Source organism: Danio rerio, chromosome 21 (assembly GCF_049306965.1).
Source record: "Danio rerio strain Tuebingen ecotype United States chromosome 21, GRCz12tu, whole genome shotgun sequence".
NCBI classification, from domain to species: Eukaryota; Metazoa; Chordata; class Actinopteri; order Cypriniformes; family Danionidae; genus Danio; species Danio rerio.
In genome coordinates this window covers 43,249,398-43,277,102 of record NC_133196.1, presented here as the reverse complement: position 1 = coordinate 43,277,102, position 27,705 = coordinate 43,249,398, and the positions used below count along the sequence as shown (strand labels likewise).

General features: G+C 42.7%; 1 protein-coding gene across 2 annotated transcripts; it reads left to right on the top strand.

Annotated features, from left to right (window-relative positions):
* On the top strand, positions 1–26,253 carry slc47a2.1 (solute carrier family 47 member 2, tandem duplicate 1). 2 transcript variants are annotated; one of them, XR_012396565.1, is made up of 17 exons: positions 1–471; positions 1,190–1,291; positions 1,374–1,442; positions 1,519–1,667; positions 1,872–1,914; positions 2,011–2,055; positions 4,626–4,723; positions 4,861–4,958; positions 15,268–15,381; positions 15,855–15,922; positions 19,347–19,455; positions 19,602–19,732; positions 20,759–20,982; positions 22,029–22,161; positions 23,878–23,972; positions 24,054–24,132; positions 24,220–26,253. XR_012396565.1 is itself a non-coding variant. In NM_001080179.2 (17 exons), exons 1-17 carry the CDS (start codon positions 283–285, stop codon positions 24,453–24,455), a joined length of 1,773 nt encoding a protein of 590 aa, NP_001073648.1. In that variant the 5' UTR covers positions 164–282; the 3' UTR covers positions 24,456–24,725. The 2 variants fall into 2 exon arrangements, 1 of the variants encoding a protein (NP_001073648.1); NM_001080179.2 differs by having other exon boundaries at positions 164–471; positions 19,602–19,677; positions 20,913–20,982; positions 24,220–24,725.
* The last annotated feature ends 1,452 nt before the right edge of the window (positions 26,254–27,705 follow it).

The following is a 27,705-nucleotide window of genomic DNA, read 5'->3' as shown; positions in this document are numbered from 1 at the left end:
GACCTTTGTCTTTGAATGTCGGGGTCCCTTTAATGAAACCTGACCCGAGCACACAGTGAGTCTGTTTATGTAATAACCTCGTGGAGTTGAGCAGAAGCAGGCAGGGCTAAACTTACTACCACACTCTATTAAGTATCTCCTCTATGACATCTTCCCAGACGTCCTTCTGCAATGAACGTTTAACACATCATTGAACGCAGTTCATTTCGTGCAGATGCTCTGCTGTTCTGTGACCAACTATAAGCTGCTTTGTGGAAATTGAAAACTGTATACATAACGAAAATGGACAGTATTACCAGTTACAACGTAACTCAGATGAATGGAGACACGAAACAGGAGAAATGTGACGATGTTCTGTCAACGTCAAGTACACAGAAGTTTTGTGGAGGATGTCGCAAGAAACTCCGGAGTTTGTTACCAGTCAATTATAAAACAGAAATTGTAGAGCTCTTAAAACTGGCTGGACCAGTGGTAAGTACATGAATAGTGCATTTTTATAAAAGCTATTCCAGTTTAAAGTTATTTAAACGTATTAACTAACTAATATAAGTATTTATTTAACTTCAGTGCCGTTTTACAATGTTAATAATGAAGCATACACCCGAAGGTCAGATTTGTTGAAATTAGTTAACTACATTAGTGACATCTTTCTAAAGCATTCGTTTATCTTGGTTATTTTTAATGTCGATATTTAACTAAAAACAATATGACTATTGCATAGAACTAGAAGTAATTCGAATGACTGCACCTTATCAGATAAAATGGTCAGTTGACATTAATTTTTAGAGATGACATCTTTAAAATTGAGGTTCATCAGAAACAATGTTTTCATGGGTATATGATACTATCAGATATTATTTATTGGGTGGCAATTTTAGTTCAATGTTTTGTTCGCATTTCCGTTTTTATGACAGTATTTTTCATACTATTGCCTGGCAGAAAAACTATAAATAGAGAGATTTTTATTTTGCATCTAATATTCATCTAAAAATCCATCTTAATATATTGTTAATCAACAACAAAAACAAAGTATTACTTCAGAAAAATTGTCAGCTTCTCACATTCGTTGTAGAATAGGGAACGTGACATATACATATATTCACATACAGTAGTGTGGTTTTAATATTAAAAAAGTGCAAAAGTCTAGTACCTGTATCAGTTCCTGAAAGTGTTTCTCTTTTTAATGCAGTTTATCTCTCAGCTGATGATCTTTCTGATCAGCTTTGTCAGCACTGTGTTTTGTGGACACTTGGGGAAAACTGAATTAGCCGGTGTGGCTCTGGCTATTGCTGTGAGTTTACAAGTGAACTTATATATAGTGTCTTTCATTAAATCACTTATTACATTTATAAACGCATCTTTATTGCTGACAGGTTATCAATGTGACGGGCATCTCCATCGGCTCTGGACTGGCGTCTGCATGCGATACGCTCATCTCTCAGGTCTGATAGTCAATGTTCAGTAATGTGAGAGTGAGCTGTGCTCGAGTGTCATTCAATCAAATTGTGTCTCCTGCAGACGTTTGGCAGTAATAATCTGAAGCGGGTGGGTGTGATACTGCAGAGAGGGATTCTCATCCTCCTGCTGGCCTGTTTCCCCTGCTGGGCGCTGCTCATCAACACAGAGCCCATCCTGCTGGCTGTCCGACAGAGTCCCAATGTGGCCAGGTCTCTCATTCAACAACATTAGATTCCTAAGTCTGCTGATTAAACAGTTGTTAGCATAATACAGTGGTAGCAGATGATGCAAGTATTGTGAAATAAGGTCAATCTTGATGTCATATAATGTGGATGTGTGACAGTCACATGAATTTACAGTCATGTCAGTTTCGTTAACTGTTTGTGAACTCTTGTTTCTGTCTCTCTCAACAGTCTGTCACAGCTGTATGTGAAAATTTTCATGCCTGCTCTGCCTGTGAGTGACACATTTTAAATGTTAATTCCTCTTATACTATAAAAATAAATGTTGCATTATATCTTGGTAAAAATAACAAATATAAATGTCTTTCAGGCTGCTTTTATGTATCAGCTGCAAGGACGGTATCTTCAAAATCAGGTAAACCCAGACTCGATTGTTATATAGTTTGTACATAGGCTACACTTCACTAAAAATGCCGTTATATTAATGGGATAGTTAACCAAATCTACCAAATTGCTATTAATTACTCAACCTTGAACTGTTCTAACCATAATATTAAGTTTTTTTGTTCTGTTAAACACAAAATTGGATATTTTAAAGAATGTTTTAAACCTTTAACATGCATAGTAGGATAAACTAATACTATGGAGGTCAGTGGTTACATGTTTCCAACATTCTTTAAAATATCTTCTTTTGTGTTTAAACACAACAAAAAACTCAGTCCCACTTTATATTAAGTGTCCTTAACTACTATGTACTTACATCAAAAAAATAAATACAATGTACTTACTGTGTTTATAATGTATTTGAGAACACTTTTGGTGCTTTTGAGTTGGGATAGAGGTTGGGTTATGGACAGGTTTGGTGGTATGGGTAGGTTTAAGGGTGGGTTAAGGTGTAAGGGATGGTCAACTGTGTATTTACAAATGTAGTTACAAAAGTTATTTACAGATGTAATTACATATATGTATTTAGTCAAGCATAAGAACACAGTAAATACAATAAGTACATTGTAACAAACTATTAATTCCTGTGTAAGTACCTATTAGTTAAGGCCACTTAATATAAAGTGGGACCAAAAACTCAAACTGCTATGGAACTTTTATGAAGTCAAGGTTGAGTGAATGATAACAGAATTTTCATTTTTGCATGAACTATTATTTTAAAAAGCTATTTCTACCCGTTTTAACAAATACAATTTTGTTAGTTGTGTAAATTCATGTATTAAAGTGATTTAGGAAAATTATATCAGAATTTTGACTTGAATAAGTTTATGCCGAGTTCAGACTGCATGATTTTCAAAGTAGTCGTGATGTAGTCCTGGATGTTTTCACAATGCATGACTATCTGGGCTAGCGTTCCGTCGATGCTTTGTTTACACTGCAAGATGTCTCGGCGATAAGGTGGTTCACACTGCATGACTTTAAAATAGGAAAAATTGCCAACAACTTTGTCCAAACTACTTTTCACAACCAAACACACGCGAGAAGAAATGAAAACAATGCGAGGTCACGTAATACACATCATGTTATTAACTACAAAGTGAGAAAGCCTTTAGTGGGGTAGAAAATGTATTTATTTTGCTACCCTGTCTTTGAAGGGAGAAATTAATCTTAAACTGTTTTTTTTAATTTTTCGACAAGGTCAACCCAGGCTCATTGTGGAAATGTAGTTCCGCGGACGTTTCTGGAGACCGCGGAATACGTCCCGGCGGGTACGTACGGCTGCAGTTTTTGTTTTCGCGAATCCGCGAGAGGCCGCCGTTGCACGCTTTTTCGCACCTCAGACGCCTCTCGCGAGCGTGAACCTGCTGGAGGCCGCTGTCCGACTGACCGAATGATTGACTGCGCGACCGGCCAATCGGTTCACATACGCCGTCCAAAAAAATAAAAGCCCTGATTTTTTTTATTCTACCGCATTTTCGGATTTCGCCGCGTTCTCACCCTGTCACGAAACTCGTTCACTTAATTTTTGGGATTCTGTTTTTGTCTTATCTGATTGCTGGAACTGCTCTTCCCCGGACTCGAAACCGGTCGCTGTGGTCGACTCCTCTCTGCATCTCGAGCCTGCCGACGTTCACTGTGAGCTAAGTGGACAAACGGGTTGCAGCGGGGAAGCCCTCCACAAGGAGGTAAGGAAAGCGCGAGAAGGAACAGTGTCACACCGCCCCGCAGCGTTAATAAACGCGGCCGTACGTACCCCCCGGGACGTATTCCGCTGTCTCCATAAACGTCCGCGGGACTACGTTTTCAGAATGAGCTTGGGTTGGACAAGGTTGTGTGTATTGCTCAGATGCCACATCAAACAGACACTCTGCTCCTGCCAAATTTCGAGTATTTTTCCTCAATTTCTAGGGTCCAAATAAATTGAAAATAAGTGCTTTAAACTTTCCCCCCTAACCGCCCACAGTAAGGAATGCTGTTTTCTGCTTGACTGATTGTAGGTGATCGTTGATGTTATTTTCAATCAGACCTCTTTTCCCACGGCTTGATTTGAATCGCCGACAGCTCCAGATATCATTGGCAACTCATCTGCGATTCTCTCATATTGCGTCTTTGAAAGTTCATACTGTGTGATTGTTACTCGCGAGAACGAACACCGATTTGTCTGTGATTTCAGGCATTTGTCAGCGATTTATTGAAAGCTGTCGCTGAGTCAAAATCGGGGCTAAAATCATGCAGTCTGAACTCGACATTAGTTAACATACTGGTTGTTGTGATTTTAGTTGTGAAGTTCAGGCATGCATGTTTTGTTGATCCTGGGACAACATTCTTGTTCAGAACTAAAGCATTACTCTTTCCCTAAAACCCTAACCAAAGATTAATAGGGAAATTATGAGTCAGTTAAAATAGCCAGTACATTTTACATGACTCTAATATTGTTCCAAGTTAACTTTTAATCCAGTTACTTGCTGAAATCACATTCACTCAATTTAGATGAACCCGTCGGTGTATATGACTGTGATTTTATGTGTATTGTTTGTTTAGGGTATTATCTGGCCTCAGGTGATCACAGGAGCCGCAGGAAACATCCTCAATGCTTTAATAAACTACGTCTTCCTTCATCTGCTTGAACTTGGTGTGGCGTAAGAAGCTGACTAGATTTGTTTTAGCTTGTTTCCTGGGATCTTAGTTTATCATCACCTTTTAGATCCTTAAAAGTAAATATAAGATCAGATTTCTTTAATCTTACTGGTATTTTCTGTTTCTTTTAAACCAATAGAGGATCTGCTGCAGCAAACACCATTTCCCAGTATTCCTTGGCTGTGTTTCTTTATGTATACATCCGCTGGAAAAACCTGCATAAAGCCACCTGGGATGGTGAGTGTTTATCATTTCCTTTTTTGAAGAGACCGTATGTTTTATGATCTGAAACACAAAGTTGAAAAAACTTATGATGTTCAAGAAATGTTTATAAATGCATTCTTTAATAATAATAATAATAATAATAATAATAATAATAAATTATTTTCACATAACACCTTAAAACTTAATAGGCTATATGCACATATAGGGTTTTTCAGCCAATTATAAAACTCCGGTGAAAGCTTAATGGGACTATTTTCAATTTTATATGGTATGCTTTTCCAGCATCGATGTTGTAATGTAATTACAATACATTCAGTTAAATAGACTCAAGCATTCATTTAATTGTTCAAGTGTAAAACGAGATGAAAGATTGTGTGGTTGCTTGCGCTGTCAGGATCAGAAGGCAGCTCCATTGAACATGCTGGGGTAAAATAAACTGACATATTTTAAAGAAATGGTGGGGGGAAATAGAATTTAACGCAGTGCTTCTTGTTTGGTCTGAGACACACTTTACATCATGTATCTATCAGTCAGTGAAGATAACTGATTTTTAAAGAAATCAGACCTTAAGCATGGCAATTTTATAATGGAAAGACAGTTAACCGGAAGCCCTGAGGCTGGCCGGCTGAAATTAAAAGTTTGTGTGCATATAGCCCGTTCCTAAAGTGATTTACACTTAAAAGATACAAGGATAGTAGAAAAACAGTTCCCCTTCGGTTGGGGAACTTCAGTGCCATGAATGGGAGGATTCGGATCAGAAGCCGCTTATCTGGAGAGTATTGAACGGGCCAATGAATGAAATTAATTGGCAGCGTAAGCTTGCGCAGGTGTGCGACATCTGCAATCATCTCAGCATATAAGCACACCTGAAGCCAGCAGACGCCATCCTTTTCGCTTCAGATCCTTTCTGAGTGAGTCGATGAGGGTTCCTCTTGCTGATCAGCACTTCAGAGCGAACGAGTGTGTCTCCCGGTCCAGAGTGGGTCTTCGCGGTGGCAGACGGTCGAGCTGGGTTACTCCCTTGCCTGCGGTTCTTTGGGTCCGGTCCTCCAGAGCGGTGCGTATAGTTGCAACTTTCCTAAAAGAGCAACACAGTCGTGCAGCACGTCCTTTTCAGGATGGCGCTCCGACTGTGCGTTTCTGGATGCGGGGGTTTCCTGTCTCCGGATGATGGACACGATCACTGCATTGCATGTTTGGGGGTCCAGCATGTTAATGCGGTGCTCGCGGGCGGTTCATGTCGTCATTGCGATGCCATGACCGTTGCACAGCTAAGATCGCGGCTAACTTTCGCAAGAGAGCGAGCCACCCCAGTTGCCTCCTGTTCTAAAAAAGCAGCGGGCGCTCGGGCAGATCTGAGGGTTTCAGCGGGAGCTAATCCGCCGCCCACGGGCTCGCGGACCTCTCGCTCCTCACGGCGCTCCATCCAAGCTTCGGGTGGTGAGAGTGATCCGTCTAACCAGATTGTAGCTCTCACACTCGCTGACACCGGAGATCAGATGTCCTCCGCGGCATCGGAGGGTGGGCTTTCACTGTCCGACGAAGATCCGGACCCGCTCGCCCCCTCCGGGCAGGTGAGCGCTGTCAAATCGGATCCTGAAGCGGACATGTTAGCCGTGCTTTCCCGGGCTGCTTCGGCCGTGGGGTTGGAGATGGTTTATCCCCCAGCTCCGCGGCCGGACCGACTAGATGGGTGCTACGTAGAGGACCAGAAGGCGAAGCCTTCGAAGCCTCTCGTCCCCTTCTTCCCGGAAGTGCACAGTAGGCTCACGCAGTCCTGGAGGGCACCTTTCTCTGCCCGTGCTGCGAGTGCCTCCGCCCTCACCGCCCTTGACGGCGGAGCTGCCAGGGGGTATGAGGCGATCCCGTCAGTGGAGCGCGCTATCGCGGTCAATCTTTGTCCGCGCGGCGCCTCTACGTGGCGGGGTTTGCCCCGCCTCCCGTCCAAAGCCTGTAGGTTGTCTGCCTCCCTCGGAGCCAGAGCTTATAAGGCTGCGGGCCAGGCTGCTTCTGCTTTGCACGCGATGGCCACCTACCAGCGCTACCAAGCGCAGGCGCTGGCCGAGCTGCACGAGGGCGGGTCCAACCCAAGCTTATTACATGAGCTGCGCACCGCGACCGACTATGCTCTTCGGACTACTAAGTCCGCCGCGTGTGCGCTGGGGAGGACGATGTCCACACTTGTGGTTCAGGAACGCCACCTCTGGCTAAACCTGGCCGATATGCGCGACGTTGACAAAGTTCGCTTTCTTGACTCGCCCATATCCCAGGCTGGCCTGTTCGGCGACACCGTCGGTGAATTCACCCAGGAATTCAAGGCGGTGAAAGAGCAGTCGGATGCGATGGGCAATGTCATCTATCGGCGTGGCCGTAAGCCCGCTCCGCCCGCCGAGCCATCCACCTCCGCTGTTCCTCGCCGAGGGCGCCCGCCAACGAGTGCTGCCCCGCCCCCGCCTGCGCCTCCGGCCAAGCGGGCGCGGCGTTCACCTCGAAAGCAGGCAGCCCCTCCTGCCCAGGGCGCCGTTAAGTCCGGTAAACGGACCGCGAAGCGTCCCTGAGACAGGCCATCCGGAGAAGAGGAAACTTGCTCTTTCCCCGCTGGAGGGCGGGGCCCCGATAACAACGGTACTTTTCAGTGCCACCAAAACATCAGTAAAAGAGCACTTTTTCCCTTCCCCGGATGTGACTGCACGAGTTCTGCCAGTCCGGGACGCGCTGCCTTCCGGCTCGCAGACTCTACGTGCTTCGCCAGTGGCTCACGAGCGCTGGGGGGACGGTCTCCTTTCCCTCAGCCCTCCAGCCCCCTCTCCGGAGTCAGGGTGCGGAGCCAGAGCGAATCGCTCTCCTCCAGCTTTTCCGCGGGACCCTCGTGCTTCCCGGATCAGCACACCCACTCCGCGCTGCCCCACCGCTGGTACGTCAGCGATTGTAGCGATGACTCCATTAGCGAGGGCTCTGCCTGCCTGGTTAGCGCGGGCCAGCCCCTCGCGGTGGCTCATACGCACAATCAGACTCGGTTACGCGATTCAGTTCGCGAAACGGCCCCCCAAGTTTACGGGCGTGTATTTCTCCAGGGTCAACCCCCTGTCCGCCCCTGTCTTGCGAGAGGAGATTGCTGCCCTCCTGGCGAAGGGTGCAATCGAGCCGGTTCCTCCAGCCGAGATGGAGAGTGGGTTTTACAGCCCATACTTCATCGTACCCAAAAAGAGCGGTGGGTCACGGCCAATCCTAGATCTGCGCGTTTTGAACCGCTGTCTGCACAAGCTGCCGTTCAGAATGCTCACGCAGAGGCGCATTCTCCAATGCGTTCGTCCTCGGGATTGGTTTGCAGCCATAGACCTGAAGGACGCGTATTTCCATGTCTCCATTCTTCCACGCCACTGCCAATTTCTGCGGTTTGCGTTCGAGGGTCGAGCATGGCAGTACAAGGTCCTCCCCTTCGGGCTCTCTCTGTCTCCGCGGGTCTTCACCAAACTCGCGGAGGGTGCCCTAGCGCCCCTTCGGCTCGCGGGCATTCGCATACTCAATTATCTCGACGACTGGCTGATTTTAGCCCACTCGCGGGAGCAATTGATTATGCACAGGGACGAGGTGCTTCGGCATCTCCGCCTACTGGGGCTTCAGGTCAACCGAGAAAAGAGCAAACTCGCCCCCGTGCAGAGGATTTCTTTTCTCGGGATGGAGCTGGACTCGATCACCATGGTAGCGCACCTCTCCGAGGAACGCGCTCGCCTGTTGCTGAACTGTCTGAGGGAGCTCGACAGCAAACTAGTGGTCCCACTGAAGTTCTTTCAGAGGCTCCTGGGGCATATGGCATCCGCAGCCGCCGTCACGCCGCTCGGGTTGCTCCATATGAGACCACTTCAGCACTGGCTTCACGATCGGGTCCCCAGACGCGCATGGCACGCGGGCACACACCGGGTCTCGGTTACTGCGCTGTGTCGCCGCGCCCTCAGCCCTTGGAACGACCCCTCGTTCCTACAGGCCGGTGTGCCTCTAGGACAGGCGTCCAGCCATGTTGTTGTTTCAACAGACGCTTCCAACACGGGTTGGGGGGCCGTGTGTCGCGGGCATGCGGCTGCGGGCCTCTGGAAGGGTGCCCAGCTGCATTGGCATATCAATCGCCTAGAGCTGTTGGCAGTGTTCCTCGCTCTCCACCGCTTTTTACCGGTGCTGGAGCGGCAACACGTGCTGGTCAGGACGGACAGTACGGCGGCGGCGGCGTATATCAACCGCATGGGGGGTATGCGCTCTCGCCGCATGTCTCAGCTCGCCCGCCGTCTGCTCCTCTGGAGTCACCCGCGGCTGAAATCGCTGCGCGCCATTCACGTCCCAGGCACGCTCAATCGTGCAGCCGATGCGCTCTCACGACAGCTGTTACGCCCTGGAGAATGGAGACTCCACCCCGAGTCTGTTCAGCTGATATGGGCGCGATTCGGGGAGGCCCAGATCGATCTGTTTGCTTCCCCCGAGAACGCTCACTGCCAGTTGTTTTTTTCCCTGACCGAGGGCTCTCTCGGCACGGATGCACTGGCCCACAGCTGGCCTCGGGGCATGCGCAAGTATGCGTTTCCCCCAGTGAGCCTGCTCGCGCAGTTTCTGTGCAAGGTCAGGGAGGACGAGGAACAGGTTCTGCTAGTTGCGCCCCTTTGGCCCAACCGGACCTGGATATCAGAGCTCTCACTCCTCGCGACGGCCCTCCCCTGGCGGATCCCTTTGAGAGAGGACCTACTCTCTCAGGGACAGGGCACCATCTGGCACCCTCGCCCCGATCTTTGGAACCTCCACGTGTGGTCCCTAGATGCGAGGAAGACTTAGGTAACCTACCGACTGCGGTGGTTAATACCATCACTCAGGCTAGAGCCCCCTCCACGAGGCGCGCCTACGCCCTGAAGTGGAGTCTATTCACTGAATGGTGCGTCTCTCGCAGAGAAGACCCCCGAAATTGCCAGATTAGTGTTGTGCTCTCTTTCCTTCAAGAGAAGTTGGACAGCAGGCTGTCGCCCTCCACTCTCAAGGTTTACGTGGCCGCCATCTCCGCTTATCATAGCGCGGTAGCTGGCGGCACCGTGGGAAAGCATAACCTGGTCATCCAGTTCCTTAGGGGTGCTAGGCGAATTAATCCATCTCGCCCCCCTCTCATGCCCTCTTGGGATCTCGCCCTCGTTCTCACGAGTCTGCGATCCGATCCCTTTGAGCCACTCGAATCAGTATCTCTAAGATTTCTGTCCCTGAAGACAGCTCTGCTGGTTGCGTTGGCCTCCATCAAGAGGGTCGGGGACCTGGAGGCATTTTCGGTCAGTGACTCGTGCCTGGAATTCGGGCCGGATTACTCTCACGTTATCCTGAGACCCCGCCCCGGTTATGTGCCCAAGGTTCCTACCACCCCCTTTAGAGATCAGGTAGTGAACCTGCAAGCGCTGCCCCCGGAGGAGGCAGACCCAGCCCTTTCTTTACTTTGTCCAGTTCGCGCTCTGCGCATTTATGTGGACCGTACTCAGAATTTTAGATCATCTGAGCAGCTCTTTGTCTGTTATGGCGGTCGGCAGCAGGGAAGTGCCGTATCGAAACAAAGATTATCCCACTGGATTGTGGATGCCATTTCACTCGCTTATTCGAGTCGAGGTCAGCCGTGTCCCCCGGGAGTACGTGCACACTCCACTCGGAGCGTTGCATCCTCTTGGGCGCATGCACGCGGCGCCTCTCTAACAGACATCTGTAGAGCTGCGGGCTGGGCGACACCCAACACATTTGCAAGGTTTTACAATCTGCGAGTGGAGCCGGTTTCCTCAAGGGTATTAGGTAACCCTTTGGTGATTGAGGAGACAACTCGGTAGGGTGTTGAAACACGCTTGCTGCGCCATTCTCCCTAACACGGAGGTACGTGCGCCTTTTTTATCTGTCAGTAAAGTTCCCCGTCAGGTGAGCCCTGCAGATTCCTCCGTGGCCCCCAGCACTGACTCAGCGGAGGAGTCACTTGCTGGCCCACTACGTTGTAGGTCTGCCCGCTGGTCAGCCCGCGTTTTGGGTATAGGTGCCTGCTATGCGTGATCCCCACTAGGCGATCCCATATGCTTATTCCGCCACGGTTAAGTCCCCCCCTGGGCGGACCCGTGTCTTCCCTCTCCGCTAACCACTCTTTGCTATGCGTACTCCCCCTTTTTAGGGCTAGTCCATAGGTAAATTCTGCCATCTATCCCCCCCTTGGGTAACGGATGGCCTCCGCAGCGTCCTCCCTATCGGGATTGCACGCTTCCCAACGTACTGTCGTATTTCCTAGAATTATCTAGATGCTCACGACTTCCCAAAAAATATATCTAAATCCGTAAAACTTCTGTTGAAGTAGGATAAATTAGGGCCAGGGACACGTTGGAGGACCGCGCCCCCCATGATGTGGGTGCGTCACGCTTGCTTGACTATCTCCTCATCGGGGGTGTTGGTAAGGTGCAGTCATTATGGCGCTTTCCATATTCTCCCATTCATGGCACTGAAGTTCCCCAACCGAAGGGGAACGTTCGAGGTTACAGAAGTAACCCTTCGTTCCCCGAGGAGGGGAACGGAAGTGCCATATTCCGTCGCCATAATGACTGTCCCTTAGCTGTTTGAAAGTCTCTTCAGCTTAAAAGGATGGCGTCTGCTGGCTTCAGGTGTGCTTATATGCTGAGATGATTGCAGATGTCGCACACCTGCGCAAGCTTACGCTGCCAATTAATTTCATTCATTGGCCCGTTCAATACTCTCCAGATAAGCGGCTTCTGATCCGAATCCTCCCATTCATGGCACTTCCGTTCCCCTCCTCGGGGAACGAAGGGTTACTTCTGTAACCTCGAACGTTATCCAGAGGTTATGCAAAATTATATCAAAATAAAAGAAGTCAGATATTAACACTGTCTGTTCATTTTAAGGCAACTGAGATGATTCTTGCATACATAAATCTAGTTATGGAGACTGCTTAAACATTACATGTTACTGTATTAATTAAAAAAAAATTTAATCAGTTACATTATATTTGTTTATTTAAAACATTTTCACATTGCAGAGTTACTGAAAAGATGATTACATAACTTGCAGGAGCAATGTGTAACAGGTTTATGTGCTGTGCAGAGCATGTTCTTTTCCTTTTTAATATTTGACCAGAAAGCGTAGTGTACTGTGTGACTGCTTAACATGATCCAGGGGAGAGTTCACTAAAATGCTTCTGACGAGTCACGTGTCATCAGGTTCATTCTACAGGATTCCATTGGGTCATGGAATATCATGTAATTGTAAAGAGCCATGAAACCCCCCTGTTTCAGCAGGGTTTGTTCACAAATTTTTTTTGGAAAAAGTCAGGAAACTGGGCGTGTCCGGCTCTGTTTAGGGGGGAGTGTTGCAGGAGTGAAAAAAGCAAGGTCTGTAAAAATTTGCATAAAAATGGGAGTGTCGGTTTGGGCATGGGCTGATTTTCACAGAGGCAAAACAAACAAGGATGCAGAGGAGAAAGACCGTGACTGTGTTTACATGGACATCTGTAGTCGAATTATTTGCCAAATTATTAAATGGTGGACTTTAACTGCAGTTTGGCTCTTTCATTCAGGGAATTCATTCATGTCCCTTGCTAAAAACGAGATATTTGATTCGAGGAACTGCTGTAAGCTTGTATTTTTCATGCAATGTTTGATACCGCACGGCGAATGAGAGAAAAAAAACTCATGATTTCCCGGAAACTTAGATGCACACGGCAGGTAGCGTCAGAAAGCCAAAAATTCGGTGAAAATCCTACACGAGGTTAAAGTTTGGTTGTGGTGCTACCATGTTTACACTCTGTGCAATAGTTTGTTCGATACGAACAAACTGAATAAACAAAGAGCACTGGTCGCTCACTTTCACGTTTCAGTTTGAAAACGCATAAGTTTTGCTACGGTTACGCCAACCGTCCACACTACGCCGGAGTTCTCGAGCGCCGAAAACGGAGCGTTTTGAAAACGCTGGAGAGGCCGTTTTCATTCTGAAACGCTGCTGCTCCGTCTCAGTGTGGATGATGGAAAACGGAGACATCTGAAAACCTAGGCGGGGCTGTAGACATTCGCCTCTCTGATTGGGGCTTTTCCTGAATATTAAGTAGCCTAACACACACAGTACAGTCCTGCATCTTCTCCGTGTAAGTTCAGACTTCGCAAGTTTGATCAAGGCTGCAGTCTCTTCTTCTCAGTTTGATATGGAAAACAGACTATACCGAGGACACGGGTAAATCTTCAAAGGGAACAGTGTACTTTATAACTTCATTCACATCACCCTGGCTTCGTTGTTTCACTTTCTCAACAATAAATTGTATACATGATTTAAGGAACTGCCTATTTTCATTTTAATATTAACAACTAAACAGACAGCAGAAATGTTGAGGTGTCGTGCTGCATATATGAGCACCATCTTCACTGTGTGGATATTTATAACAAAACGGAGCCGATAACAACTGCCTCCTTTCAATTTCAGTGAAAATAAGAAACACACCCTCTCTTTTGCTGAATATCAGTTTTAATAATCGATAATGGCCATTATAAAAGTATAACATACAATAAGTTTTTACATTATAGGAAATAAAGGCAAGCAATCAGTCAATATACAGAATTTACGTGCTTACATTAATCATTAACTTATCTTTGCGCTCAGCAAAAACACGTTACCTGAGAAAAAGTAAGATTCTAATGACCAAAGTCAGGGAATATGTCGTTAGATAAAGACAACAAGATGAATGAAATATCCCGTTTAATAAATATAGTGAGATATTAGATCCAGCGGTAGATGCTTGATGAGAAGTCCGACTAGCAGAGCTCTCATCTGGGTAGATGAGCTGCAGCGCTTGCCAGAGAGTGTCTGTGTGGTCACGTGATGTGCGTTTTCAGCGTTTTGGTGTGGACGGAGAGCAGTTCAGAAACGCTTGGTAAAACGCGAGTGTGGACACGGATCGTTTTCATTCTAAAACGCCGTTTTAAAACTAAAACGCACTAGTGTAAACGGGGCCTCAGTTGTCTAAACACTGTGACAGTAATAAATATTAATGAAGTTGCTCAATAGAGCGCGCTGATTGGTTTGAACCAAGCTTTACTCATGCATTAATGCATCACACTGTAAGACGTAATAAGACACACTCTAGTACAGACGTCCAGTCTGCACGCTGGATTCCACGCTATTATGTCATGGCCGTGACGCAGCTTCAAAAATTCGTTTTAAACCGGAAGTACGAATTTGCTTGAAATAACGCAAAAACAACCAATTTACACTTTTTTTGTGAAATATAGGTGTCCTAATAGTGTTTTTAGCAGTGTGGGACACATATACAACTGTCAACAGCTCAAAAAATGTGTTTTGGTGTTTCGTGACCCTTTAAAGACATATCTTTTTGGTCAAGCTTTTAATTTTTAGTGTTTCTGTAATTGGATTTTTTAACTTGCTTTATTATATTTTCTTTTATTGGTATGTTTTCCTTTACCTGTTTTTTATTGTAAAGCGCTTTGTGAGTTAATGCATATGAAAGGTGCTTTATAAATAAACCTTTACTTACTTACTTATGCTCATGAAACAATTAACTGAGTAAGAAGTGACTGAGAATACATAGAATGTATTAAATGATGTCATTGCTTTGAAATGACATTTCAACATTTGTTAAGTTTTAAGTTTTGCTTTTTATTGAATAAAACTAAAAGTTCCTGTGTTAAAAAATTAAAAGTTTAAATTCAACTGTCTATACATTGAGGTTTATATGGATGTTTTTGAATTGAATAAAAAATCAATATTTGTTGAGTAATTTAGTTAGTTTTTGGACAAAGTAATCAGACAAGTAATTTAAATACAGTTTTAATGATGGAATGAATAATTACTGGCCAGAATAATATAGATTTTCTGAGCTTTGGCTTCAAAATGACTGCTTTAAAGACTGGATGTTAAAAAGTAGGTGACAAAAAAGCTAAATGTAAAGTTGGGTGCACTTCACAGCATGGAAACACCTTAGATCTTTTTCAAAATCTTCAGCTGTGGTTCTCATATTGTGCATTAAAGTCATCCAAAACGATATTCAAGCTAAAACTATTTTAATAATTATCTTATTTTGACAGATTATATTATTAGTATTATTATAGTATTAATATACAAACATAACAGCAATATCTTTTCTGTTTATAAAATATCATGAAAATTATAATTTTTTTTTAGGCAGGGAAAATTCAGGGAAATTTGACAATTAACTTAAAGTGGGAACCCTGCTTTTAAAACTTTCTTCTTAGACAGTCAGTGTTGGAATCGTCATGTCCATCTGCCATATCACTCTCTCTCTCTGTTGTTTTAGGCTGGTCTCGTGACTGTCTGCAAGAATGGGGTGCCTTCATCCGTTTGGCTCTTCCCAGCATGCTCATGCTTTGTGTGGAGTGGTGGACGTATGAGATTGGTGGATTCCTGGCAGGTTTGCAAACTACTGCATATTATAGTCCACACAAAACTGAACAACTGGTCACACTTTACAATAAGGCTCAATAGTTAAGGTTAAGTAATGCATTTACTAACATGAAAATACAGTAGTTCATTGTTAGTTCATGTTAACTCATGGTGCATTAACTAATGTTAACAAGCATGGACTTGAATGTTAATAATGCATTAGTAAATGTTCAAATATGATTAATAAATGCTGTACATGTGTTGTTCATGATTAGTTCATGTTAGTAAATGCATTAACTAATGAACCTTATTGTAAAGTGTTACCGAACATATGTTAATGTGTTTACTAACGGGTTGTCAAAATTTGTTCTTCAGTAAAACATTAAATAATATTTTAGATGAAAATGTAGTCATTGGGAATTCATAAAATCAAGTAAATTAACAGAAATTCCTCATCTGTTCCTTTAAATGTACGATTTTGATGATACTTCTGGATTGTAGGGCTCATCAGTGAGACGGAGCTGGGAGCCCAGTCAGTTGTGTATGAACTGGCCACCATTGCATATATGGTAGGTGTAATAAGTTACTTGGGAAGTAAGAAACTGTACACATATTTTGGTTTCAGGATCTCCTCAGACCCAACAGAGCCAGCTGTTTGCTGGTCAATGGGTCAGGATATTACCGTTACATAAATACGAAAGATAAACTGAAATCAGAACCTGTTGACAAAACTGTGGAACTAAGACGTGTTTCATTTCTGTTTTCCCACATTACTTTAAGTATCTTTTTCCTTTAGCAAATAGTATTCTGTTATCCTCTGCATGGGAGGTGAAAACAGATACATGGGTTGATGGCAGCAACCAAATCATACATTGCAACCGAAGCTATGCTTACTCTGTCAGACCAAAATCCATTGTTTGATTATCTGATCAAAGGATCTAAATCATTGATCTGTGTCATCTTTATGTGTATTCCTGTGGTGCTATTTGCATTTATGGAATATCTGCTTTGGTTTTTATGGCAGATTATAAAAATCATGTCAATTCATTGCTGTGAATAACATCTGCACCTTAAGAATCACTTGTCATTTTGCTTTGTTATAAGGGTTGCCTTATGCCTTTTTGGGCTCCCCCATAATACTAGAGAGTAAGATATGAACATTTATGGAATGAAAGATAAAGATTGTAATACATGTTTCTTCAAGTTTATGAACTAATAACTGAAAGGAATAGTTTAGCCAAAATGACAATTTACTCACCCTCAAGTGGTTTCAAACATTTATAGGCTTCTTTCTCCTTTTGAACACCACAGAAGATATTGAAAAAGCTGAAACCTGTAACCATTGACTTCCATACTAGAAAAAAAGCAAATTCTATGGTAGTCAGTGGTTTCCAGCTTTCTTTGAAATATCTTCTTTTTTTGTTCAACAGAAAAAAGAAAGTCAAATAGGGATGGAACAAGTAAAGGGTGAGTAAATAATGATACAATTATGCTTAACTTTTTAACTGCTATTAGGGAAAAGTATGAATTGTTGAACTACAGTGCATCCGAAAAGTATTCATAGCGCTTTACTTTTTCCACATTTTTTATGTTACAGCCTTAATCCAAATTGATAAATTAATTTATTTGCTCAAACTTCCTCACACAATACCCCATAATCACAATGTGAAAAAAAGATTTTGTGAAATTGTTGCAAATTTATTAAAAATGAAAAACCTGAAAAATCACATGTACATGAGTATTTTCAGCCTTTGCCTAGAAACTCTAAATTGAGCTGAGGTACATTATGTTTCCACTGATCATTCTTAAGATGTTTCAGCAGCTTAATTGGAGTTCACCTGTGGTAAATTCAGTTGATTAGACATGATTTGAAAAGGCAAACACCTGTCTATATAAGGTCCCAGGGTTAACAGTGCATGTCAAAGCACAAACTAAGAATGGAGACAAAGGAATTGTCTGTAGACCTCCGAGACAGGATTGTCTCGAGGCACAAGGCTGGGGAAGGTTACAGAAAAAAATCCTGCTGCTCTGAAAGTTCCAATGGGCACAGTGGTCTCCATCATCTGTAAGTGGAAGATGTTTGGAACCACCTGGACACTTCCTAGAGCTGGCCAGGCCATTTAAGCTGAGTGATCGGGGAAGAAGAGCCTTAGCGAGGTAATCAATAACCAGATGGTCACTCCGTCTGAGCTACAGCTTTCCTCTGTGGAGAGAGGAGAACCATACAGAAGGACAACCATCTGTGCAGCAATCAGGCCTGTATGGTTGAGTGACCAGACTGAAGCCAGTCCCCGCCAGGAATTTGCCAAAAGGCAAAGACTTCAAGACCATAAGAGACAAAATTATGTGGTCTGATGAGACTAAAGTTAAACTCTTTAGAGTGAATGCCAGGCGTTATGTTTGGAGAAAACCAGAAACCGCTCACCACCAGGCTAATACCATCCCTACAGTGAAGCATGGGGGTGGCAGCATCATGCTGTGGGGATGTTCTTCAGCAGCAGGAACTGGAAGACTAGGCAGGATAGAGGGAAGATGAATGCAGTAATGTACAGAGACATCCTGAATGAAAACTTGCTTCAGAGTGCTCTTGACCTCAGACTGGGGCCACGGTTCATCTGTTGTCCAGCAGGACAATGACCCAAAGCACACCGCCAAAATATCAATGGAGTGGTTTTTACAACAACTCGGTGAATGTCATTGAGTGGCCCAGCCAGAGCCCAGAACTAAATCCTATTGAACGTCTCTAGAGAGATCTGAAAATGGCTGTACATCATCACTTCCTATCCAACCTGATAGAGCTTGAAAGGTACTGCAGAAAGGAATGGCCAAAAATGCCCAAAGATAGGTGTGCCAAGCTTGTGGCATCACTTTCAAAGAACTTGAGGCTGTAATTGCTGCCAAAGGAGCATCAACAAAGTATTGGGCAAAGGCTGTGAATACTGATGTACATGTACAGGTTTTTTATTTAATAAATTTGCAACATTCAAAAAAATTTTTATTCACATCGTCATTATGGGGTATTGAGTGTAGAATTTTGAGAAAATAAATGAATTTTATCTATTTTGAAATAAGCATATATCATAAATATTGTCGAAAAAGCAAAGCACTATGAATACTTTCTGAATGTCAGAGTCAAACAGATTTGCAACAATGTCATTTGAATTGGGTTTAAATATGAATAATTTAAGATTCCAATGAAATATGGCCAAAACATGCATAGATAGTCTTAACAAGGATTATATACACTATTTTTTCTACATCAATTTGCTAAAGTCTTAATGAAGTATTGTATTTATTTACTGTATTATTTTCATGTTTGCCCGAAGAGCATGCACAGGAATCCAACTGCACAACACACTTTACTGAAGATGCAGATTCATCCTTATGAGAGAGAGGGTTTTGTAAGGTCAAACTTGAAGTCTGCAACAGTTGCTAAGCAACCACATCTTTAATCCACCCTCTAATTGAGATTATTACATCAAGCCGCAGGAATAATTGAAAAGCATGTTCAAAATACTCTCTTAACCCAAATAGTTGACTTTACTTGAAAATTGTGTGGAAACACATTGCCTTAAATAACGAAGAACTGAAAACGACACTTTAAATGGGACCTATCGTTCAAACATAATTTTAGAAGGGGTTTAAACGCAGTTGTGTGGCAACAGTGTGTGAAGATGTGCAGGCTCTAATTGTTCAAATTAGTTAATTCTGTTTTTATAATCACACTTCATCAAAACAGCCTGTTAGAAACATTTTGATTTTTTTTTTTTCTTTGTGCATGTCATCAGAGAGGGAAAGCTTCGCCCATTAGTGACAATCTCTCCCTCATTATCATAAACAGCTCTGAGTGAGAAGCAGCCGTCTGCATTTAATCTGCTGCTATGGTGACACACAGGCATGTTTTAATCTTTTAGTTGGAGTGGGTTGATTAGGTTGAAAAGAACTAATTTTTTTTATATTGTTATTTAGTTTTTCATTATCTTGACCTTTCAGTTTCCTCTGGGATTTGCGGTGGCCGCCAGTGTGAGGGTGGGAAATGCTCTTGGAGCTGGAAACACAGAACGAGCCAAACTGTCTGCCAAAGTAGCTTTAGTCTGTGGAGGTTTGTGGCTGTTTTTACATCTTTTCTATGAATTATGCTACATTTACCAGATCTAATAACTATTCAGTATGTATGTTTGCATTAAAACACTTTTACTAATAACATTTCTAATTATGGCTATCATTTTATTACTGTTTCTTTTCTAGTACTTGTTTCCTGTGTGGTTGCCACCTTAATCGGATGTACCAAAGATGTTATTGCATACATTTTTACCACAGAGGAGTAAGTATTTTTAGCGATCAAGTTTGTTAAATAAAAATATAACACTTTACACTGGGCATTGTGTATTTCTAATTCATACTAGAATCATGCTAGTAACATGCTAATTTATGCTAGAATCATGCTAACAACATGCTAATTCATGCTAGAATCATGCTAGTAACATGCTAATTCAGGGGTCACCAATCTCAGTCCTGGAGGGCCGGTGTCCCTTCAGGGTTTAGCTCCAACTTGCCTCAACACACCTGCCTGGATGTTTCAAGTATACCAAGTAAGACATTGATTAGCTGGTTCAGGTGTGTTTGATTAGGGTTGGAGCTAAAATCTGCTGGACACCGACCTCCAGGAACAAGTTTGGTGACCACTGTGCTAATTCATGCTAGAATCATGCTAGTAACATGCTAATTCATGCTAGAATCATGCTAACAACATGCTAATTCATGCTAGAATCATGCTAGTAACATGCTAATTCATGCTAGAATCATGCTAACAACATGCTAATTCATGCTAGAATCATGCTAGAAACATGCTTATTCATGCTAGAACCATGCTAGTAACATAGTAATTCAAGCTAGAATCATAATAACATGCTATTTACACTTTAAAACCACTTCAAACATTCAGACTCGGCTTTTCAAGCCACCATAAAGTTTGTCCTCAATCTTTAATATCTAGTTATAATTACTATATACCAATAAGGTCACTTCCCTGCTGAAAAATCCAGCTTTAACCAGCCTAGGCTGGTTGGCTGGTTTTAGCTGGTCAACCAGGCTGGTTTTAGAGGGGTTTTGGCCACTTCCAGGCTGGTTTCCAGGCATTTCCAGCCTGGTCTTAGCTGGTCAGGCTGGGAGATGACCAGCTAAAACCAGCTTGACCAGCCTAGCCAAGCTGGGAGTCCAGCCAAAACCAGCTATATCCAGCTTAAATCAGGCTGGTCAAGCTGGTTTTAGCTGGATTTGACTGGTCATTTTCCAGCCAGACCAGCTAAGACCAGGCTGGAAATGGCTGGAAACCAGCCTGGAAGTGGCCAAAACCCCTCTAAAACCAGCCTGGTCGACCAGCTAAAACCAGCCAACCAGCCTAGGCTGGTTTAAGCTGGATTTTTCAGCAGGGTTGTATTCATTTAAATAGGAGATACTGCAAAACGATTTGGCAGCCCACCTTCTAAATAGAATAGACTCTTTGTGCTTAAATAAATCTCTCTTACAATCTCTCTCTAAATAATCTCTCTCACACAGGGAAATAGTGAGCAGAGTTTCACAGGTCATGATCATGTATGGCTTCTTTCATCTGTTTGATGCCATAGCGGTAAGATATTCAACTATATTCTGCACTACAGAAGATAATGTATATTATATGTTGTTTCCATTAAAAAATCATTAAATTTTGTGAGCAAAATGGATTTATGTATATCGTAATGTGCATTTATTTTTCCATTGTGATTTAGTTTTGTTGTATTTAGGCTATTCTGTTGTGACTATTAATACTGTTTTGTTAGATTAACATTTCATAAAGAATTTATTTTAGTGACTTTTAAAACAGAAATAATGTGTATTTCATTTAATAACATATAATCAAATTGTTGAGGTAATTTAAAACTGGGGGTTGGAGGGGTTGAGGGATAATGGTGGGTGGGGGGGTCGCTTGGTGATTTCCCAAAATCAAGTAAATTTTAATAATCTAAATATATCATCAGATTTTATCCATAACATACAGAAGAAAAAAAAAAAGGTTACATTCAATATAACAAATAAAAAGACATCAGCCTTGCGTTTATATATATTTTTTGTAATGGATTGGGACCCCTTGGGTGTTTATGTACAGGGTGGGCCAGTTATATGGATACACCTTAATAAAATGGGAATGGTTGGTGATATTAACGTCATGTTTGTGGCACATTAGTATATTTGAAGGGTCAAACTTTTCAAGATGGGTGGTGACCATGGTGGCCATTTTGAAGTCGGCCATCTTTTATCCAATTTTTGTTTTTTTTAAACAGGAAGAGGGTCATTTGACACATCAAACTCATTGGGAATTTTACAAGAAAAACAATGGTGTGGTTGGTTTTAACGCATCAGCGTAATCGCTGATCTAAAACATTTAATTAAACAAGCAATTTCAATCTTTGTCATGTAGAACAGTTAACCTTTTTTTATTCGTATCTGCTTTTTTTAACAAACTAGTCACTATAGTCAGCTCTATTTTAAAGTGTAATATAAAAAGAAGAAATGTTCCAATTTCTTTGTCTGTTTAAATTACGTTATACTTTAACTTTGTAGACATTTTAGAAATTCAGAAATTTTATCTTGACAATAGGACAATCGTCAAAGTAAGTTTTTTTCTTCTGTCTGTAGGGCATTACCGGTGGCATTGTCAGAGGTGCCGGAAAACAGCTGCTTGGTGCTCTCTGTAACATTGTGGGATATTATTTTGTGGGATTCCCGACTGGAGTATCTCTGATGTTTGCGCTCAGCATGGGAATAATTGGTAGGTGATTACAAACACATTGAAGTGTTGCCAATCTAATCACGCGTGGAAAGAGCTGAAAGCAAATGTTGTGTAAAACATATTGAGCTTTCAACTTCTTTTGGAGATAGTTGAAAATGTATTTTTTGATTGTTTAGACTCCTTCATACTTTCAACCTAAATCCAATTTCTCTGCATATTAACAAATCGAATGGACACCATATGAACCCCTACAACCCAAACAATCCCTTCGGTTCCTATGTTCTGATTTCATTTCGTTCAGTTGTGCCACGGGATCTGTAGAGCTTCAATACACACTGTGGACAATGAATAATTTATTTTAGGTTTCATCAGAATCAAAAATCGTCAGCAATAATAGCGGTTTGTAATGAGGTTAAAGCTCAATCTTAATTAACAGTATCTTTTGACGTTCAACATTTACCATGGGTTTAATGTGAGGGATGGGTTTAGGGGCAGGGGTGAGGTAGGCTCATACAATAAACACCCCATTCACACGAGGCTTCAGCGTCAACAATTGACAGAGGGTGTGTCTGAAGTTGGGGCTGACGCGATCGTCATAGCAGCGTCAGCCAATGAAATTAGTCAGCAATCGGCTACTGCTGAGCTGGTGTATTTGCATACAGCGATCTGATTGGCTGACTCTTCTGTCAACGCTTGCAAAGTTGAGAAAGTCCCAACTTCTGCAGCGAGCAACGCCTCTGAAGCAGCGCAGACCGATCCACAATGCAGTTCGGCAACGCCTGACGACACCCATTCAAAGTGAATGGGAAGCATTGTAGCTGACGCCCATGTGAATGGGGGGTGTTTTTTTTTTTACTGTAAAAAATACATTGCAACTTTGGTGAGCCTCTATAAACCACCATTACAAACATATGTGTGTGTGTGTTTGTGCATCTGAATTGTTTAAAACTAAGTGAAGTTTATTCATAAACAAATTTCGAGAGGATCACATGCTTATGATTGTTCACAGCTGTTCCAACTTTAGCTAATGACTGATTATCCTATCAGACGATCCTTAACTCACTATAAATAACCAGACTTTTCTCATCTCAATATCTTCGTCTTGAAGAAACCCCCCCACCCAACCCTACTTTCCCTCCTTTCAAACGGGCATCACGGTGGCCAGCTATTAGCGCTGTTGCCTCACAGCAAGAATGCCCCTGGTTTAATTCCTTTCCAAACCAGACGGCATTTCTGTGCGGCGTTTGCTCGTTCTCCCCGTGGTCGCGTGGGTTTTCCCCGGGTCCTCCGGTTTCCTCCCACAGTTCAAAAACAAGCACTCTAAACAATTAATCAAAATACATTAGCTAAACTCTGAGTACACCTTTCAGCATACATATCCGACACTTAGCTACAACAAGCAAGAAGGGGAGTCATCGAGATCTACCTGAGCTCAAACTTCCCTCTCGCCTTGCAGCGGGAGGGAGCCCAGGGCTCGAGGATCTTATAAGCTCAGGGCTCTCTCCCGGGACAGCACGCCAAACTAGCTTTACTATCAATCATCAGCAAAGTGTGAACTCTTGAAGTTTTACATTGTTAGTGTATTTCCTGTGGTTATAAACGAACATCTTAAACATTTTCTGGAGAATTTTTACACTTATCTAAGCCATTGTAGAAGCTAATTTAACTTTAAAGGTTTTGATCGCTCCATTGACTGTCTGAAGAGTACAAATATGACACAAAAGTTGAAATTAATCAACATTTTGTTTTTCTTAGGCCTCTGGATTGGCTTTTTCGGTTGTGTCTTCCTACAGTCTTTGTTCTTCATCATCCTCATTTACAAACTGGACTGGAAAAAAGCAACTCAAGAAGTAAAATGTTGTTTCTTTTCCAAGTCTATATAGTTGTGTTTGGATTTGGATTGACTAGAGTTTTTGTCTACCCATTTTCAGGCTTTGATCAGAGCGGGTGTTCAACTCACTGAGACCAAAGATGAATCCTTTGGTTTGGAAAATAAGGGCTGCACTGAAGGTACTGTCTGTCTGTGCTGCTCTATATGATCATGTTCATTATGTTTCGTTCAGTGCTGACGTTCTTTGGTGATTGATTATTAAACAGAAGCAGCAAAGGAGTCTCAGATCACTGAAGAAGGCCTGACAGATGCAAACACAGACCTGGAAGGACTTAGTAAAGGAGGGGAAGGAATATCTGAGGCTGGTGCAAAGACCACAGTTGGGGCAGTTTTGACCACCAAACAGCTCATTGTTCGTAGAGGACTTGCAGTTTTGTTAATGGTGCTTATATTAGCTGGAGGAATTGTGTTAAATGAGATGCTTGTTAGATATCTTAGATGAGCATATTAATACAGGGCTTTAACTGCAATGCAATTTTTAAACAATCCACCAAAGCAGATTTAATATTTTGATAGGTTAAAAATGTTTTATTTATTTTTCTATTTATTTTTAATTCCATGCAGCCTTTTAAGCTCTTATATCTGTTGTGTTAATTATATCATGGTACTCGCTTTGTGAAAGTTGTGAAACTTTCCGGGAATAGTTTTTTTTTATGTATGTGTGTATATGTGTGTGTGTGTGTGTGTGTGTGTGTGTGTGTGTGTGTGTGTGTGTGTGTGTGTGTGTGTGTGTGTGTGTGTGTGTGTGTGTGTGTGTGTGTGTGAATAGTTATTATACCAAAGTATAGTCTATTTGATTTTTTATTTTGAACATGTAAAATAAAATCAGAATTTTCAGATTCTATATAGCACCAAATAAATGATTTTATTTGTCTTTGACACAAAATGTGTGTGAAATAATTGTCACAGACAGAATGTCAGTTGTTATTTGTCAAAAGTGCAACTGCTCTTACAGGGTAGTAACCTGAAAAATATGCATTTCAATTTTAAAAGCTTAACCTCTTTAGCTCACTCACTTCAGTTGATCATTGAATTTTGCACTGGTCTGTTACAGTCAGTTTAGAAGTAAGTGACTCTCTTTACATCTTGTCTGCAGTGAATTATAATACAGAGGTTAGAAAGCCTGCAGAAACACTAACATTTGATCTGTGAGTGAATCCTGACAAACTTCAACTTTTCTGACTGGACATCACTCTCAAGAAATCAAGATATTAGTGACAAAATTTTTAGCAACGCTGCACTAATTTGAAATGCTCTCCAGAGGGCAAACAAATCATTTTCATCAGGGGTGGGGAAATGAGACCATGGGGCCCAGAGGCTTATGGAGACAATACAGGGGGAAGGATTGGAATGCGAACCCAGATTTGTCAAACAACTGAGCGTGATTTTGGCTGAGGGGGCCGGAAGCAAAAGCCTGTGCATTGGGACAGAGAATCCTAAAGGACACCGCTGAGTACTTCTAGAGAAATTTTTGCCTGGGCCTTAAACCAAAAACATTTATGCTATGATTAGATAAAGCTAAATTTATAATGCAAAATTATAATGCAACTTCTATTGTAATTTGGGATTTCTATTCTGTGCAATTTCTATCAAATAATATCAATATGATTGATATTATGTGCGGGTGAGGCAGTGATGCAGTAGGTAGTGCTGTCGCTGTGTCGCAGGTTCGAACCTTGGCTCAGTTGGCGTTTCTGTGTGGAGTTTGCATGTTCTCCCTGCCTTCGCGTGGGTTTCCTCTGGGTGCTCCGGTTTCCCCCACAGTCCAAAGACATGCGGTACAGGTGAATTGGGTAGGCTAAATAGACCGTAGTGTATGAGTGTGGGTGTGAATGTGAGTGTGGATGTTTCCCAGAGATGGGTTGCGGCTGCAAGGGCATCCACTGTGTAAAAACTTGCTGGATAAGTTGGTGGTTCAATCCGCTGTGGCGACCCCGGATTAATAAAGGGAATAAGCCGACAAGAAATGAATGAATGATATTATGTGCAATTTCTCTTTTCAAACAGTTCTAATTTTTATTAATAACTGATGTATTCAGAACAAATAAAATTCTGCATATCTGTTGACACCTTATGTTTAGATACTTGACAACGAATGCAAAGAGCAGGATTTGAGAAAACAATGTAAATAGCTTATCAACAGTTCATAATACTGCATTATTTTTACTGTGAATGCAAAATGTAACCAGAGAGCAGTTTATCTCCACAAGTTTTCAATAAATGTTTTTACCTAAACAGAACTACAGCGTCCTAAATGACTTGACTATGAACATTGTAAAATATATACATCATAGAGACTATTAGTGCTATCATTCTACAACACACAATGGTTTTGATATGCAGCCCAATTCATGTTCTTTTTGGCTCCTCCCTTTATTTATCAGGGGTCGCCACAGCAGAAGGAACCACCAACTTGTCCAGCATATGTTTTACGCAGCAGACGCACTTCCAGCTGCAGCCCAACACCAGGAAAAACCCATACAACCTTGCATTCACACACATACACTTCGGCCAATTTTGTTTATTCAATTCACCAGTTCCACATATCTTTGGACTGTGGGGGAAACCAGATCACCTGGAGGAAACCCACGCAAACACAGGCACAACATGCAAACTCCACACAGAAATGCCAACTGACTAGCCGCGGCTCGAACCAGCAACCTATCTGTGAAGTGATCGTGCTACCGACTGCACCACTGTGACACCCTGCAAGAGAACAGACTCAAATAATAAAAAATATAATGATTAGCTTTCAGTACAATACAATCCCACATAGCAAAATTTCTCTGGCCCAGCTCTGGCCCACACAATCAGGTTTTGCTTTGCCCACATGCCGCAGTGAATTACGGTACATGACTGGACCAAATCTGGCTTCCAGACAAGGGCCAAACATGGACCATATCTGAGCCAAGTCTCAGCCAAGTTAATAACTCATAACTGGGCCTGAACTGGGCCAGATAGGTTGGTGTGTCTTGATTGCAATGAAATTGATAAACCCATGGAGTGATGCGCTTTAGGCACACTATGGGCACGCTTTTTCTCAAAGTGACCTGATTGGTAGAATTTTTTTTCTTTACTTAAAAATGATTTTAGTGTATTTTAAATGTGGGTCAAAACTGGCCAAACTCAAATGGCCCACTTATCAAATTTTAAAATCTGGGCCAAATACTACGTTTTTCATCTGTCCCAAATCTTGTGTGCCGCCTTAAAGACGGTGCCACCTCTGCCAAACCCGGGCCATGTTTGGCCCACATGCTGTATGCCAGTGCCGGATGAATGCCTGCTGTGCCAGCTTTATGCCAAATCTGGGCCAGAATTCTTTGCTACTAGGGATGATACATTTGAATATCTAACAGAAGTATTTTTGGAACACTTGAATAATTAAGAGGCTAGGCTACAATTCTCTCCTTTTACAGGAAGTGCCTTTTTGGATTCTTAAGAACCAAAGGGACTCGGAACCTCAATGTAACATCCCTTTCAAAATAATAGTGCATCTTACTGTATGGTGACCCCATTACTATCCTGGTGCATTGAGCACAGACTACAGGACAATCACCCCCTGTTGGCATCACAAACACATCTTACAGCAACAACCTACATAGTTTTCCCAGGAGGCGTCCCATCTCAGTTTTGGCCAGGTATGAATTCTAAGCTTCTGTGGTGAACCAGCCACCAGAATATATGGTTGAGGC